This window comes from Ascaphus truei, chromosome 11 (genome assembly GCF_040206685.1).
Source record: "Ascaphus truei isolate aAscTru1 chromosome 11, aAscTru1.hap1, whole genome shotgun sequence".
NCBI classification, from domain to species: Eukaryota; Metazoa; Chordata; class Amphibia; order Anura; family Ascaphidae; genus Ascaphus; species Ascaphus truei.
This window is the reverse complement of record NC_134493.1, coordinates 54,820,493-54,838,246: the sequence shown is the minus strand read 5'-3', so window position 1 is coordinate 54,838,246 and position 17,754 is coordinate 54,820,493. Positions and strand designations below refer to the sequence as shown.

The 17,754-nt window shown below is 54.2% G+C and overlaps 1 protein-coding gene across 4 annotated transcripts in view; it reads left to right on the top strand.

Annotated features, from left to right (window-relative positions):
* Window positions 1-17,533, top strand: part of TEDC2 (tubulin epsilon and delta complex 2) — a 43,193-nt gene extending 25,660 nt beyond the window's left edge. For 3 of the 4 annotated variants that reach the window (XM_075566412.1, XM_075566411.1, XM_075566410.1), the window contains exons 5-11: window positions 1,310-1,796; window positions 2,725-2,778; window positions 3,747-3,819; window positions 8,460-8,580; window positions 12,149-12,247; window positions 13,048-13,232; window positions 15,235-17,203. In XM_075566412.1, the coding sequence (XP_075422527.1) occupies window positions 1,310-1,796; window positions 2,725-2,778; window positions 3,747-3,819; window positions 8,460-8,580; window positions 12,149-12,247; window positions 13,048-13,232; window positions 15,235-15,381 (1,166 nt within the window). In that variant the 3' untranslated portion in view covers window positions 15,382-17,203. Of the gene's footprint in view, window positions 1-1,309; window positions 1,797-2,724; window positions 2,779-3,746; window positions 3,820-8,459; window positions 8,581-12,148; window positions 12,248-13,047; window positions 13,233-15,234; window positions 17,204-17,238 lie in introns of those variants that run through there. The other variant, XM_075566413.1, reaches the window with a different exon arrangement.
* Window positions 17,534-17,754: the final 221 nt, after the last annotated feature.

Sequence of the window (17,754 nt, the reverse complement as noted above, 5' to 3'; positions counted from 1 at the left end):
TAGGAGATTAACTCACAGTCCCCACTATCCCCCTTGAGAAAGGGATCTTAGAGCCTGAAACGCGTAGGAGGTTGTGTGTATTTGTATTTTGTTTGTCCCTTTTTTCATTTTTATGTAGTTTAAATAATTGTTTTTAAGCCTTTCTACCTGGTGAGCTGATGGTGCATTTTTGGACATTGCGGTCTATTTCCAATCCCTTTCTACTTTTGAGATGAGCAGCCCCCTATACTGCCTATGTAAATGGGGTTCATAGCCATGCTCAATGACTTCCTCTGACATCCCTTCAAACCTATGGAGCTTGGGGGATGGTTAAAACCCATTCTCTTTTTCCCTTATTCAAAAACATTGTTACCATAATTCATACACTTAACACACTATATGATTTTTCCCCTAAACCCCTAAACTGGACTCTGGGTACCTGGGCATCACTTGGGTCATGTCCCTTTTATCCAAGGGACCCTGTGTAAGGTGTGGGTATTTATTAACCCTGTGTCCCCATTTTAATAAAACAAACCTCCGTCTTGTACACATTCACAGGACTGCAGCCAGCAGTTGGCTGCAGAGCTGACACTCTATGCTTTAACTCAAAATTTAACCACTACAACTCTCTCCACCTTATCCCTGGTGAAAGAGTTACGGAACCCCTCACTGGGTCCTGTGGTTTGGGCATATCCCGGGACCTGGAATGTAACCCAGTTCCCTGCCCAGTTTTACTGTCCTAGTTTGTGCTGAAGCAGGGGGATTTGGCGGTGAGCTGCAACCTGTGTTCCAGGGAGGATTTTAGCCGGGGGAACACACCCTGACAACAGTTTACCGGGAAATCATCCCTGACTCTCACGCCTGGCACATCCCTGCTGGCTGGCACTTCTGGAACAGTAAAACCACATACATCCTTATTATACCAACAGTTGTACATACCAATTGGGTAGAAGAGCTGGCACTCACAATTCCCCAATATAGCTCAGGGGCACATTTCACACACTGTATTATACAATTTTAGGGCTGCAGCCAGCAGTAGACTGCAGAACTGACACTCCACAGTCACCTTTTATGACTCTGGGCCCCCCCAGCTGGGCATAATGCTTTAATTGGTGGCCTGGGGACTCCGTCATCGTCACAAGCGCCGCTTAGTAAATCTGCGCCTTGGTGCCATCGTTCAAAGTAGTATTGAGTTCCTCTTGGTCTGCTGTATGGTGGTTAGTACTAAAAGGGACGTGATGTAGGGCTTGTCTGAGGTTCTCTGACGGAACAGCACGTTGTGAATGTGTTGTAGCTTCTCTCTGACTCTGTCTCTATCTCCCTATGTTAGAGAGTGAGCCATCAGTGGACGAGCTTGAGGATGTTGAGCTACTGAACAGAGCTCTGGAGAAAGCCCTGAGAGTGCGCGGGAGCAGCAGATCAGAAACTCCGGTGGTCAGAGCACCGCCCAACACCCAGAAAGCACCATCCGCCCCACCCACCAAGCCACCCAAATCTACCTGCAGAATCTCAAAGCCCGGCAGAAAAACAGCGACCTACATATTGAATCCTCCATACAGGACTAACCCCGAAAGGAAGAGGGTCCGTGGATCTGGGAGACCGGCATCAAATCCCGTGGTTGCACGCTCGGACACTCCAGGGTGTCTCCCCGCTGAAAAGGGCAGCAGAAGCTGTGCTGGGCAGCCAGAAGCCAGAGGAGACTCTGGCACGGCAGAGAGCATGCTGGGAAAATCTGTCTCTCATTCTGCAAAGGAGACGCCAGTCGTGGAGACCAAAGGAGATCGAGGAGAGCCGAACTTTACTCTGAAGGATAAAGGGTAAGTTAGAAGGGAGGGGAGGCATGTTAAGGAGATAAGCCTTACCAGCCATCCACAGTATTATACAGAGGTAGAAGAGGTCCCCTGTGCTCCTCCTATGTATGTATTCAAGAGATTAACTAAATTAACTTGGTGATGGGTAAAGAACCTGTCCCCTCTAAACTAGGTGTTTCATGGGATGGGCACAGGGTTACATAGTCTGTCACTTTCAGGAACAGGTCCCCTCTGCTTCCTCCTCGCCACTGACGGAAGAGGTCCCCTCTGCTTCCTCCTGGCCACTGGCGGAAGAGGTCCCCTCTGCTTCCTCCTGGCCACTTACGGAAGAGGTCCCCTCTGCTTTTTCCTGGCCACTGGCAGAAGAGGTCCCCTTTGCTTCCTCCTGGCCACTTACGGAAGAGGTCCCCTCTGCTTCCTCCTAGCAGAAGAGGTCCCCTCTGCTTCCTCCTGGTCACTGGCGGAAGAGGTCCCTTCTGCTTCCTCCTGGCCACTGGCGGAAGAGCTCCCCTCTGCTTCCTCCTGGCCACTGGCGGAAGAGCTCCCCTCTGCTTCCTCCTGGCCACTGACGGAAGAGCTCCCCTCTGCTTCCTCCTGGTCACTGGCGGAAGAGTTCCCCTCTGCTTCCTCCTGGTCACTGGCGGAAGAGGTCCCCTCTGTTCCTCCTGGCCACTGGCGGAAGAGGTCCCCTCTGTACCTCCTGGCAACTGGCAGAAGAGCTCCCCTCTGCTTCCTCCTGGCCACTGGCGGAAGAGGTCCCCTGTGCTTCCTCCTGGCCACTGGCGGAAGAGGTCCCCTCTGCTTCCTCCTGGTCACTGGCGGAAGAGGTCCCCTCTGCTACACGGAATGGAACACACCTCATTGACCTAATTCAACTCATTTACGTGTACAATAGGGGGGGTCATGTGACTAGACGTATCACTTGTTTCCCCAGAGAGACACTGAAGCTGCCACTGGCGTATCGGAGAGAGCATAAGAGGAACAGCAGGTGAGTGAGCATGTTAATCTGGATACACTTTTAGGAGTGTGTAAGGTGGGCAATAATGTGAGTGTATAGAAGTAACCGAGAAAATAGTGACGGTATAGAGAGGCGCAGCGACAGGCTATGCGCGCGCACACACACACACACACGCGACTGGGATGCAGGGAGCGAGAGATGGGTGCATGGCGAGGAGACGGCAAGACTGGACTACATGGCGTCCCACAGCTGATCCTGTGTGCGGAGGACAAGGGGTCCCACAGAAATGTATTTATTATAATAAAAATCTTTCTTGAAGATTTTAACTGAGGGGGGGTAGGCTGGGGGGAAGCATTCATGAGCAAAATTGTCATCACAAAATCCTTTGGGTCTGACTAATGCATCCCATTGTTCCCTCGGTTTGATGGAAGCACCCCCTACCAGAGCTTGGAGTTATACATATCTGGTATATCAGAAACCCCCCCGTGCAGGGGTCTCCCGGGCGCCACGGGTGGGTCTGAGAGATGGGAAAGGGTATAGGTTCTCAATGTAGTCCTTGTATATAGTCCATATATATATATAGTACAGGGCGGGATATATACTCCAGTCCTCGAGAGCCACCAACAGATATCCCTGCTTCAGCACAGGCAGTCACTATGACTGAGCCACGGCTTGAGCCACCTGTGCTGAAGCAGGGATCGCCTGATAACCCGTCCTGTTGGTGGCCCTTGAGGACGGGAGTTGGCCGCCTCTGATTATCGTAGACACACGGTTCCCACGTTTGTAAGAATTTGTCATTGAGGAAGCGTGGCATCTTTTCCATAGAAAGAGTGTGTCATATTCTGTGCTCCCAGTGGCTGCAGGGAGATCGTGTGTGTGAGCTGTGGCATCTTACTGCTGTATACAAGGAAAACGGGGGCCAGACGCAGTCAGATTGGGAAGCACTGGGGTATGGGGAGCCCGTGGGGGGGCTAATACTTTCCCCCTCTGTTTTGCAGACTATGGGAGAAGTTCTATGAGATCCAGCACCCAGCTTCCCAGCCGCCCTGTATACAGAAGCTGCAGGCCACTGTATCCTGTCTCTCACCCTCACTCACTCGCACCCACCCCCAGCACCCGCTTCCTGCTTCCCAGCCACCCTGTATACAGAAGCTGCAGGCCACTGTATCCTGTCGCTCACCCTCACTCACTCTCACCCACCCCCAGCACCCGCTTCCTGCTTCCCAGCCGCCCTGTATACAGAAGCTGCAGGCCACTGTATCCTGTCGCTCACCCTCACTCACTCTCACCCACCCCCAGCACCCGCTTCCTGCTTCCCAGCCGCCCTGTATACAGAAGCTGCAGGCCACTGTATCCTGTCGCTCACCCTCACTTACTCGCACCCACCCCCAGCACCCGCTTCCTGCTTCCCAGCCGCCCTGTATACAGAAGCTGCAGGCCACTGTATCCTGTCCCTCACCCTCACTCACTCTCACCCACCCCCAGCACCCGCTTCCTGCTTCCCAGCCGCCCTGTATACAGAAGCTGCAGGCCACTGTATCCTGTCGCTCACCCTCACTCACTCGCACCCACCCCCAGCACCCGCTTCCTGCTTCCCAGCCGCCCTGTATACAGAAGCTGCAGGCCACTGTATCCTGTCGCTCACCCTCACTCACTCTCACCCACCCCCAGCACCCGCTTCCTGCTTCCCAGCCGCCCTGTATACAGAAGCTGCAGGCCACTGTATCCTGTCGCTCACCCTCACTCACTCTCACCCACCCCCAGCACCCGCTTCCTGCTTCCCAGCCGCCCTGTATACAGAAGCTGCAGGCCACTGTATCCTGTCCCTCACCCTCACTCACTCTCACCCACCCCCAGCACCCGCTTCCTGCTTCCCAGCCGCCCTGTATACAGAAGCTGCAGGCCACTGTATCCTGTCGCTCACCCTCACTCTCACCCACCCCCAGCACCCGCTTCCTGCTTCCCAGCCGCCCTGTATACAGAAGCTGCAGGCCACTGTATCCTGTCGCTCACCCTCACTCACTCTCACCCACCCCCAGCACCCGCTTCCCAGCCGCCCTGTATACAGAAGCTGCAGGCCACTGTATCCTGTCGCTCACTCACTCTCACCCACCCCCAGCACCCGCTTCCTGCTTCCCAGCCGCCCTGTATACAGAAGCTGCAGGCCACTGTATCCTGTCGCTCACCCTCACTCACTCTCACCCACCCCCAGCACCCGCTTCCTGCTTCCCAGCCACCCTGTATACAGAAGCTGCAGGCCACTGTATCCTGTCCCTCACCCTCACTCACTCTCACCCACCCCCAGCACCCGCTTCCTGCTTCCCAGCCGCCCTGTATACAGAAGCTGCAGGCCACTGTATCCTGTCGCTCACCCTCACTTACTCGCACCCACCCCCAGCACCCGCTTCCTGCTTCCCAGCCGCCCTGTATACAGAAGCTGCAGGCCACTGTATCCTGTCCCTCACTCACTCTCACCCACCCCCAGCACCCGCTTCCTGCTTCCCAGCCGCCCTGTATACAGAAGCTGCAGGCCACTGTATCCTGTCGCTCACCCTCACTCACTCGCACCCACCCCCAGCACCCGCTTCCTGCTTCCCAGCCGCCCTGTATACAGAAGCTGCAGGCCACTGTATCCTGTCGCTCACCCTCACTCACTCTCACCCACCCCCAGCACCCGCTTCCTGCTTCCCAGCCGCCCTGTATACAGAAGCTGCAGGCCACTGTATCCTGTCGCTCACCCTCACTCACTCTCACCCACCCCCAGCACCCGCTTCCTGCTTCCCAGCCGCCCTGTATACAGAAGCTGCAGGCCACTGTATCCTGTCCCTCACCCTCACTCACTCTCACCCACCCCCAGCACCCGCTTCCTGCTTCCCAGCCGCCCTGTATACAGAAGCTGCAGGCCACTGTATCCTGTCGCTCACCCTCACTCTCACCCACCCCCAGCACCCGCTTCCTGCTTCCCAGCCGCCCTGTATACAGAAGCTGCAGGCCACTTCATCCTGTCGCTCACCCTCACTCACTCTCACCCACCCCCAGCACCCGCTTCCCAGCCGCCCTGTATACAGAAGCTGCAGGCCACTGTATCCTGTCGCTCACTCACTCTCACCCACCCCCAGCACCCGCTTCCTGCTTCCCAGCCGCCCTGTATACAGAAGCTGCAGGCCACTGTATCCTGTCGCTCACCCTCACTCACTCTCACCCACCCCCAGCACCCGCTTCCTGCTTCCCAGCCGCCCTGTATACAGAAGCTGCAGGCCACTGTATCCTGTCCCTCACCCTCACTCACTCTCACCCACCCCCAGCACCCGCTTCCTGCTTCCCAGCCGCCCTGTATACAGAAGCTGCAGGCCACTGTATCCTGTCGCTCACCCTCACTTACTCGCACCCACCCCCAGCACCCGCTTCCTGCTTCCCAGCCGCCCTGTATACAGAAGCTGCAGGCCACTGTATCCTGTCCCTCACTCACTCTCACCCACCCCCAGCACCCGCTTCCTGCTTCCCAGCCGCCCTGTATACAGAAGCTGCAGGCCACTGTATCCTGTCTCTCACCCTCACTCACTCGCACCCACCCCCAGCACCCGCTTCCTGCTTCCCAGCCACCCTGTATACAGAAGCTGCAGGCCACTGTATCCTGTCGCTCACCCTCACTCACTCAAACCCACCCCCAGCACCCGCTTCCTGCTTCCCAGCCGCCCTGTATACAGAAGCTGCAGGCCACTGTATCCTGTCGCTCACCCTCACTCACTCTCACCCACCCCCAGCACCCGCTTCCTGCTTCCCAGCCGCCCTGTATACAGAAGCTGCAGGCCACTGTATCCTGTCCCTCACCCTCACTCACTCTCACCCACCCCCAGCACCCGCTTCCTGCTTCCCAGCCGCCCTGTATACAGAAGCTGCAGGCCACTGTATCCTGTCGCTCACCCTCACTCACTCGCACCCACCCCCAGCACCCGCTTCCTGCTTCCCAGCCGCCCTGTATACAGAAGCTGCAGGCCACTGTATCCTGTCGCTCACCCTCACTTACTCGCACCCACCCCCAGCACCCGCTTCCTGCTTCCCAGCCGCCCTGTATACAGAAGCTGCAGGCCACTGTATCCTGTCCCTCACTCACTCTCACCCACCCCCAGCACCCGCTTCCTGCTTCCCAGCCGCCCTGTATACAGAAGCTGCAGGCCACTGTATCCTGTCCCGCACTCACTCTCACCCACCCCCAGCACCCGCTTCCTGCTTCCCAGCCGCCCTGTATACAGAAGCTGCAGGCCACTGTATCCTGTCGCTCACCCTCACTTACTCGCACCCACCCCCAGCACCCGCTTCCTGCTTCCCAGCCGCCCTGTATACAGAAGCTGCAGGCCACTGTATCCTGTCCCTCACTCACTCTCACCCACCCCCAGCACCCGCTTCCTGCTTCCCAGCCGCCCTGTATACAGAAGCTGCAGGCCACTGTATCCTGTCCCGCACTCACTCTCACCCACCCCCAGCACCCGCTTCCTGCTTCCCAGCCGCCCTGTATACAGAAGCTGCAGGCCACTGTATCCTGTCGCTCACCCTCACTCTCACCCACCCCCAGCACCCGCTTCCTGCTTCCCAGCCGCCCTGTATACAGAAGCTGCAGGCCACTGTATCCTGTCGCTCACCCTCACTCACTCTCACCCTCCCCCAGCACCCGCTTCCTGCTTCCCAGCCGCCCTGTATACAGAAGCTGCAGGCCACTGTATCCTGTCGCTCACCCTCACTCACTCTCACCCACCCCCAGCACCCGCTTCCTGCTTCCCAGCCGCCCTGTATACAGAAGCTGCAGGCCACTGTATCCTGTCGCTCACCCTCACCCACCCCCAGTACCCGCTTCCTGCTTCCCAGCCGCCCTGTATACAGAAGCTGCAGGCCACTGTATCCTGTCGCTCACCCTCACTCACTCTCACCCGCTTCCTGCTTCCCAGCCACCCTGTATACAGAAGCTGCAGGCCACTGTATCCTGTCGCTCACCCTCACTCACTCTCACCCACCCCCAGCACCCGCTTCCTGCTTCCCAGCCGCCCTGTATATAGAAGCTGCAGGCCACTGTATCCTGTAGCCCTCATCCACTCTCACCCACCCCCAGCACCCGCTTCCTGCTTCCCAGCTGCCCTGTATACAGAAGCTGCAGGCCACTGCATCCTGTCACTCGCCTGCTCGCCCTCCCTCACCCCTACTCGCCCGCTCGCCCTCAATCACCCCTGATCACCCTGCTTCCCACCCTCGCGCACACGCAACCCATCCCTCCCCCTCTCCACCCCCCTCACACACACCCAGCCCCCAAATGCATTAGGGGTTCAGCAGCAATAAAAGGCACAGAACATAAGCCCTGCTCTGCCAGCGGGGGAGCCAGCGAGTAAACCTTTACAGGGCCCTTATGACACACCTGGTACAGGCATAAGCCCCGGCAATACCCGGTACGTGAAGGGCACTGGCTCGTTTCCCAGGCGAGGATCAGGCTGAACGGAGAGGCTGGTCGCATCTAAACAGAAGTGGCCCCCCTCCATTTCTGGCTGTCGCAGCCATGTGATTCCTCCCGGAGTGACCGCATGATCCAAAGGTCCCGCGGCACCCTGGTGCCACCAGACCGCTGCCGCTCAATAGGTTACGTTTCTGGCCCCTTTTTGAATTTGGGTGCGACCAAATACTTACTGTGTCCGACTGTCCTGGTCCCGTCCTTAACCGCCTGCCAGTTCCACCCAACGTGCTCGGGCCACAGCCTGTCCGAGCTAGAAGAAGGGGTTTCCCGCATGGAGAGAGCGTTGGTCAGTTTGCGACAGAGCACGGACACCGCCAAGCAGTGGCGAGGCACAGGTAAGAGGGCGCAGTCTTCGTGGTTGCGGGCAGGTCCGAAAGTGAAGTATCATCCGCTTCCATTACGACCGCGTACCCTTGCCTCTAACCGCCAGAGCCCCTAGCCGCCAGAGCCCCTTGCCCCTAGCCGCCAGAGCCCCTTGCCCCTAGCCGCCAGAGCCCCTAGCCGCCAGAGCCCCTTGCCCCTAGCCGCCAGAGCCCCTTGCCCCTAGCCGCCAGAGCCCCTTGCCTCTAACAGTGAGAGCCCCTTGCCCAGAACCGCCAACAGCCCTTACATTAACGTACCTTATTGGTGAGGTTTTTCACAGCGGCTCTGCAGCACTGATTTTGGACTTGACTGTTCCCTTTTTGCATCGTGTTTAAGACAAGGTTAGACATAGATGTAGAAGGGAGCGGTATACAGGGATATACCAAATAAGTTCAAACATTGATCCAGGGAGACAGGGAGAGGGCTGATTGCTGTTAGTGGGGTGGGGAAGGAATTCATTTTTTTTTTTTTTTTGCTTCTTCGAAGGCCTCGTTTATAGTCGAGCGGGCAGCGCGACCGGCGTGACGTCACTCGCGCGAAACCTGCCCTGGAGGCGTGGCCGTGATGTCACGTGAGCGATTCGCCCCCATTGGCTGAACCGCTCACGTGACGCAGCCGTCGCGCAGGGAAAACAAATTTGGGAAATCTTTTCTAGAATGGCCCGCCAGGGCGCTGCGTACGCGCGCGCACTGTGTGCGCGCCTTCATTGCTCTGCGCGCCGCCATCCTAACCACGGCCTGAGACATCACACAAGTCTGCCTGGGATCTTTGTATGCTTGTTTCCTCTGGATCACTATAAATAGATGAAATATACGCTGAGCATCTCGCCCCCGGTTACAATTTACCAGATACGGAGCTCCAGTGACATATGTTTTCTTTCAAACTAATCTACTATGTCACACAGTGGAATATATTTATATATATATATATATATATGTGTGTGTGATTGATGCAGGGAAACTGCCATTCTTATCTATCACTGTTTGTAACCCCGGCTTTCTGTCTATTGTCCACTCATTCCGCTGCCCATACCCCTCCTGTCACTCTGATCTCTCCCCGGGGTAGGAAATGCTGGTGTACGGGTTCATTCTGCCTCTGCGCGCGTGTGTGTGTGTGTGTGTGTGTGTGTGTGTGTGTGTGTGTGTGTGTGTGTGTGTGTGTGTGTGCGCGCTGTTTAACATGGAGACAGAAGGGACCTGTGACTCACCTCCTCTTTCCCACCTATTCTGCAGCCTGCCAAGGCTTCCGCACTGCCGTCTCATGGCAGGATCACGCACGCGCAGCGCTGCGGTCTTACTCCGGGGGGCGCCAGAGCCTCCCATTCTTCTTTTCTTTCCTTTTGTCTAAAGTATATTCTGTTTGCTCCCAAACTGTTGTATTTTGTTTTCTTAACTATGGGAGGTCAGGACTTAAAGGAGCCGCCCGGTCTAGGACCAACATGCACTAAGGGCAGTGACCTGTTCAAGTGGTCAGCCCCCTCGCTAGGATCAAAGTGAGTCTGATCCCTTAACCATGTCACTGCCATTAGTACACTTTGTCCCTAGGAGGGACTGACCCCTTAACCCTGTCACTGCCATTAGTACACTTTGTCCCTAGGTGGGACTGATCCCTTAACCCTGTCACTGCCATTAGTACACTTTGCCCCTAGGAGGGACTGATCCCTTAACCCTGTCACTGCCATTAGTACACTTTGCCCCTAGGGGGGACTGACCCCTCAACCATGTCACTACCATTAGTACACTTTGTTCCTAGGAGGGACTGACCCCTTAACCCTGTCACTGCCATTAGTACACTTTGCCCCTAGGGGGGACTGACCCCTCAACCATGTCACTACCATTAGTACACTTTGCCCCTAGGAGGGACTGATCCCTTAACCCTTTCACTGCCATTAGTACACTTTGCTCCTAGGAGGGACTGACCCCTTAACCCTGTCACTGCCATTAGTACACTTTGCCCCTAGGAGGGACTGACCCCTTAACCATGTCACGGCCATTAGTACACTTTGCCCCTAGGAGGGACTGACCCCTTAACCCTTTCACTGCCATTAGTACACTTTGCTCCTAGGAGGGACTGACCCCTTAACCCTGTCACTGCCATTAGTACACTTTGCCCCTAGGAGGGACTGACCCCTTAACCATGTCACGGCCATTAGTACACTTTGCCCCTAGGAGGGACTGACCCCTTAACCATGTCACGGCCATTAGTACACTTTGTCCCTAGGAGGGACTGACCCCTTAACCCTGTCACTGCCATTAGTACACTTTGTCCCTAGGAGGGACTGACCCCTTAACCCTGTCACTGCCATTAGTACACTTTGTCCCTAGGAGGGACTGACCCCTTAACCATGTCACTGCCATTAGTACACTTTGCCCCTAGGAGGGACTGATCCCTTAACCCTGTCACTGCCATTAGTGCACTTTGCCCCTAGGAGGGACTGATCCCTTAACCCTGTCACTGCCATTAGTACACTTTGCCCCTAGGGGGGACTGACCCCTCAACCATGTCACTACCATTAGTACACTTTGCCCCTAGGAGGGACTGACCCCTTAACCATGTCACTGCCATTAGTACACTTTGCCCCTAGGAGGGACTGACCCCTTAACCATGTCACTGCCATTAGTACACTTTGCTCCTAGGAGGGACTGACCCCTTAACCCTGTCACTGCCATTAGTACACTTTGCCCCTAGGGGGGACTGATCCCTTAACCCTTTCACTGCCATTAGTACACTTTGCTCCTAGGAGGGACTGACCCCTTAACCCTGTCACTGCCATTAGTACACTTTGCTCCTAGGAGGGACTGATCCCTTAACCATGTCACTGCCATTAGTACACTTTGCCCCTAGGAGGGACTGATCCCTTAACCATGTCACTGCCATTAGTACACTTTGCCCCTAGGAGAGACGGACCCTTTAACCCTGTCACTGCCATTAGTGCACTTTGCTCCTAGGAGGGACTGACCCCTTAACCATGTCACTGCCATTAGTACACTTTGCCCCTAGGAGGGACTTACCCCTTAACCATGTCACTGCCATTAGTACACTTTGCCCCTAGGAGGGACTGACCCCTTAAATATGTCACAGCCATTAGTACACTTTTCCCCTAGGAGGGACTGACCCCTTAACCATGTCACTGCCATTAGTACACTTTGCTCCTAGGAGGAACTGACCCCGTAACCATGTTACTGCCATTAGTACACTTTTCCCCTAGGAGGGACTGACCCCTTAACCATGTCACTGCCATTAGTACACTTTGCCCCTAGGAGGGACTGACCCCTTAACCATGTCACTGCCATTAGTACACTTTGCCCCTAGGAGGGACTGACCCCTTAACCATGTCACTGCCATTAGTATACATTGCACCTAGGAGGGACTGACCCCTTAAACATGTCACTGCCATTAGTACACTTTGCCCCTAGCAGGGACTGACCCCTTAAGTCCCTCTCATACTCACTCTGTGCTGCGGACAAACTTCTTTCCATCTTACCCCTTCCCCAAACTCGAGCCCTTTCTTACTGTGCGCCCCCTCCCTCTTTCTCACAGGTCCCCAGCACTGGCAGAACTACCGCTCGCTGCTGACCTTCGAAGCGCTGGAGGAAGAGACGTCCCAGAAGCTCTCCGCTCTGCACCAACTCCGGCAGTGTAAGTGCCCGGTGCAGGCCCAAATCCGCTACCTTCTCGCTGCGCCTATACTTGCGGGATTATTAAATGGTTGAAGGAACCCCGCGGTTCATGAGATTTGTGTGTAGGGAGGGGGGGGTTGCATGCCAGTATTGACACCAAAGATCTACAAACATGGCTGCCAGATCGCCAGTAGAAAGCCAAGATGTCATCTCTCCATGGCGTTGCGGTTTTTCTATTGGCCACCGGAGCAAGCTCTGACCCCCGGCCATTCTGGATCTACAGTACCAGTTTACCTGAAAAGGGGGCTTCCCGGATGTCGGGGGACACTGCATGAGAACCGGGGGTGGTGCCCAGTTCAGGTAAACGCGTCACGTCGGACTATTGGCGGAATAAAGGGTTTTGCAGACATCCGTAGCGTCCGGTTTCCATCCTGCATTAGGCTACGGCCCCAGTAAGCGCTCCCGAGCAGCGGAGCGCCTGGCGGTGCTCGTGGCCTTCACCCGAGCGATCTGAGGACTTAAGATCACTCCCGATGGGGAGGCGTGGCGGTGGCGCAGCCATGACGTCACGCAGCCGGTTCGCCCCCATTGGCTGAACCGCCGCCGGGAAGTGGCCGTCGCTCGGCTGCCGCGCCACAATTCAAATTTCTGGACTTTTCACAATGTGATCGCGCTTTGTGCACGCGCGCGCGCGCACTGACTGGGGCCGTCTCTTGTTCACGCCGCGCACTCCGTCGCGATCACTGGGGGCGAGGCCTTGGTGCTCCAGATGTGTTTGAATGTTTATTGATCTGTTCCTGCCCTCCTCTCCATCACCAGCTGCTGAGCAATACCTGAGAGGGGCTGAGGGATCCCGTGCCCTGGGTGCAGATCAGAGAGGCTGCCCCACCCCCTTCCACAGGGCTCCCACACTGCTCATATACAGCAGCTCGCAGGAGCTCGCACAGCTGACTCGCTGCAGGCTGCGGGTGCTGGAGCTCCGGCAAAAGATCTATTTACAGAAGGTAAGATACCCACAACAGCCTTCTCTCCCACTTTCTTTCTCTTTGTTTTTTCTTAATCTCTCTCCCATCCCGCCTCTCTTTCCCCCACCCCCTTTGGCCTCTCTTCTACCCCCCCCCCCACCCCCTTTGGCCTCTCTTCCCCCCCCCCCCCATCCTCTCTTCCCCCCCCCCCCCCCCATCCTCTCTTCCCCCATCCTCTCTTCCCCCCCCCCCCCCCATCCTCTCTTCCCCCCCCCCCCCCATCCTCTCTTCCCCCCCCCCCCCCGGCCTCTCTTCCCCCCCCCCCCCCGGCCTCTCTTCCCCCCCCCCGGCCTCTCTTCCCCCCCCCCGGCCTCTCTTCCCCCCCCCTGGCCTCTCTTCCCCCCCCCCCCCTTTGTTCTCTCTTTCCCCCCCCCCCCTTTGTTCTCTCTTCTCCCCCCCCCCTTTGTTCTCTCTTTCCCCCCCCCCCTTTGTTCTCTCTTCTCCCCCCCCCCCCCTTTGTTCTCTCTTCTCCCCCCCCCCCTTTGTTCTCTCTTCTCCCCCCCCCCCCTTTGTTCTCTCTTCTCCCCCCCCCCCTTTGTTCTCTCTTCTCCCCCCCCCTTTGTTCTCTCTTCTCCCCCCCCTTTGTTCTCTCTTTCTCCCCCCCCCCTTTGTTCTCTCTTTCCCCCCCCCCCCTTTGTTCTCTCTTCCCCCCCCCCCTTTGGCCTCTATTTCCCCCCCCTCCCCCTTTGGCCTCTCTTCCCCCCCCCCCCAACCCCCCTTTTGGCCTCTCTTCCCCTCCCCCACCCCCCCTTTTGGCCTCTCTTCCCCTTTGCCTCTCTCCCCCTTCCCCTTCGCCTCTCTCCCCCCTTCCCCTCTCTCCCCCCTTCCCCCCTTCCCCTCTCTCCCCCCCCTTCGCCTCTCTCTCTCCCCCCTCTTTCTCCTACATATGGTACATATAAACCAGTAAAAGTAATTCCATCAGTTGCGCTGCTGCCGGCCACCACGTGTGACATCCCAAACCCCCGACACCACCAGCACTCCGGTGCACCGAATAATAACACTTTTACTCAGTACAACACGGCGCCTCTCCCGGTGCCCCCAACGTGCCAGCTCTAATGACAACATATAAATCCCAAACCATAGAAAATCTGCCTCAAAATATCGCCTCCGATCCAATCCCCTGGAAATAAGGAGCGGGGAAACAGCACAAACTCTCCGTGACCGGCCAAACGGGAACAATCTGTTCCTAACATAAGGAACAAAATAACGTATGTCCCCAGTAATGCAACAACTGTTCCATCTCTCTGTCTCCCCCACGCACTTATTTCTGGGAGACTGGCTTGGAATACAGGCTATTTTTTTAGGTCCATTTTTCCATTGTTTGGGATTTCTGTGGGATTATTAGAAGTGGACATTGGGAACACTGGAGAGGCGGCAGTTAAATAATTTGTTTCTTTTTGCTTTATTATACGCCGCCTTTGATTACCTTTATTGAAAACTAATTACCTAAGCTGCTGATCGATTTTTGGTTTTCCCGTGAGCGATCAGCAAAGATCCTGCTTCGCAGGGTTCACTAAATGGCCGCCATTCAGTTTCCATCAGTCCTTCAGTCAGTGTAAGTTATATGACTAAGGTAACATTGTCTATTGTTACTGTTTGCAGCTCAAACTGCTGGGAACACTGGCAACAAATGATCACTTACAGGAAAGTGTTGCACAGATCTTGCACTGCTGGGGAAGTGTGCTAAAGCCTGCTATAGAAATCACAGGGTGCTCAGTGTATTAAATCTTAATACTATTTTTAATAAGAGTTGAATTTAAAAAAAAAGGTAGTATTATCTAATACTACAGAACTGATTTATTAAAAAACCACATATAGGATATTGCGCTCAGAGACGCGCGCACATTATTACTAACGACGGGGTCGATTTACGTATTATTTGGACGCCTTCAACACCGATGTGCTCAATTCAGTCATAAAAAATGTATTTTTTTGCTTCAGTGTGGGCTTTCCGTGTATAAATAAGCCCCCCGTTCCCCAGGTGCTGAGCGAGGGGCTGTTCTCCGAGGCACGTTCCCAGCGGCGCAGTCCCCCGGCGGCGCGGCTGCTGTACAGAGCGATGTATACACAGCTGTGTGAGGGCGGGGAGCGCTTCCCCGTGCTGGTGCGTGAGCAAACCGCCGAGTGACACATCACGCAGAGTACGGCCTCAGAGTGGGCACGCGACAGAGCGCATGGCGTCGCACGCGCCGGTCGGGCCCGCGATCTGTGGACTGAGATCCACGCCAACGGGGAGGCGTGGCCGTGACATCACAAGGCTGGTTCGTCCTCATTGGCTGAACCGCTCACGTGACCCTGCCGTCGCGCAACAAAAACAAATTCTCCTGTCTGCTGAAAACGGCGTTGCGCTTCATCGCCTCCTCATAGAGGTGCGGCCTGTTTGAGCGCGGTCGCTCGCACTATGGACGTGGCCAAACACACACCACGCAGATGTGTACAGCCCAACGAGGGGAATAAAACACCATGGGGTTAATGCAGGGGTCTTTTCTTTTTTCCCTACACAGGGATTGGGGGAGGGTGAACAGGCTAGGGGATTGATGGTCTGCAGCATGGAAGTGGTTAATAGAGCAATTATCTGCTGGTCTTAAGCAGGCCATGGGTTAATGGAACAAGGAACCCGCGGGTCTCTTGTTTAAGGGGTCAGTCCCTCCTAGGGGCAAAGTGTACTAATGGCAGTGACAGGGTTAAGGGGTCAGTCCCTCCTAGGGGCAAAGTGTGCTAATGGCAGTGACATGGTTAAGGGGTCTGTCCCTCCTAGGGGCAACGTGTACTAATGGCAGTGACATGGTTAAGGGATCAGTCCCTCCTAGCAGATAAGTGGTGACCAAACAGCAATATTAATTTTACTCAATAAGCAGTGGAGGTAAAAGTATAAAGAATGCTTGTAGGGATGTGCTATAAACCACCAAATAGAGATTGAGGAAGCTAAGATACTTTTGCAAATGGAGAAGGCATCAAAAGTAGGTAATGTTTGCATAATGGGGGATTTTAATTATCCAGACCTAGACTGGGGCAATGAGATTTAGCATTACAACTAAAGGAAACAGGATTTTGGGGGGGTGCTTAAAGACAATTTATATGTCCCAAATTATTGAGGAGCCAACCAGGAGAGGGGGGCAATACTGGATTTGGTAATATCAAACAATGTAGAAGTAATGGCAAATATTCAAGTCCTGGAACATTTGGGTAACAGTGATCATAACATGGTCTCATTTGAAATTAATTATCAAAAAACAGATTACTTGGGTCCAACAAAGACCTTAAACGTTAGAAAGGCAGATTTTAATAAACTGAGGACTAGTCTGCAAGGAATGCATTGGGATGATGCTTTTGCAGGGAAAATGTAGAAGATAAATGGGCAGTCTTTAAAACATTGTTAGAAAAGCACACTTATCAGTGAATACCCCCGGGTAATAAGTATAAAAGAAATAAGTCAAAACCAATGTGGCTAAATAAACAGGTAGGGGAGGAAATGGACAAGAAGAGGAAGGCGTTTAGATTCTTTAAGTCAGAAGGGACGGAGACATCGTATCAGAAGTATAAGGAATGGAACAAAAATTGCAAAAGGGCAATCAGATTAGCAAAAATGGATAATGAAAAAAGGATTGCAATAGAAAGTAAGGTCAACCCTAAAAAGTTCTTTACCTTAACAAAAAAATGAGAAAAGAAAATCTAGGACCCTTTCAGTTTGAGATGGGTAGGCAGATTATTGGAGATAAGGAAAAAGCTGAGGTATTAAACATATTCTTTGCTTCTGTATTTACCCGGGAAGAATCTATTTCAATAGTAGTGCCGCAGGAGGAAGCCACAACCTCCATATTAATGAACAATTGGTTAACTGAGGAAGAAGTTCATAAGCGACTTGAAAAAATTTAAGTAAATAAGGCACCTGGCCCCGATGGCATGCATCCAAGAGTTCTCAAGGAGTTAAGCTCAGTAATAGCCAAACCATTATATTTAATATTCAATTACTCCATTTCCACAGGCTCAGTACCACAAGATTGGCGTAAAGCAGATGTGGTGCCTATATTTAAAAAGGGAGTGTGACGGTAAGGGGTAACCTGGCTCACAAAAGGTTAAGCCCGGTTTTGGTTACCCCTGATCCGTGAGGACTGGTTCTGAGGAGTGAAGTTACCTGTTCCAGGCTTATTCCAGCTCCGTGGAGTGGACAAGGTAAGCCTTTGCTGAAGCAGGCGCCTTGCAACTAGGAAAGTCTACTTTTTAACCCCAGACCCAAAGTAAGTGTGTATATTCTCGGTATTTTTGTATTTCTGTGTGTTTCCGAGGTCTTATCCAAATAAACCTCATTTTATTTCATTACCTTTGTTTTGCCTTGTGATTGATCCCTTAAATATAAATTGTGTTAAAAGACCTGATCTACCGTGACAGGGAGCTAGATCACAACCGGGGAATTACAGACCTGTAAGCCGGACTTCAATAGTGGGAAAACTACTTGAAGGTTTAATACGGGATAATATTCAGGAATACCTAATGGGAAAAC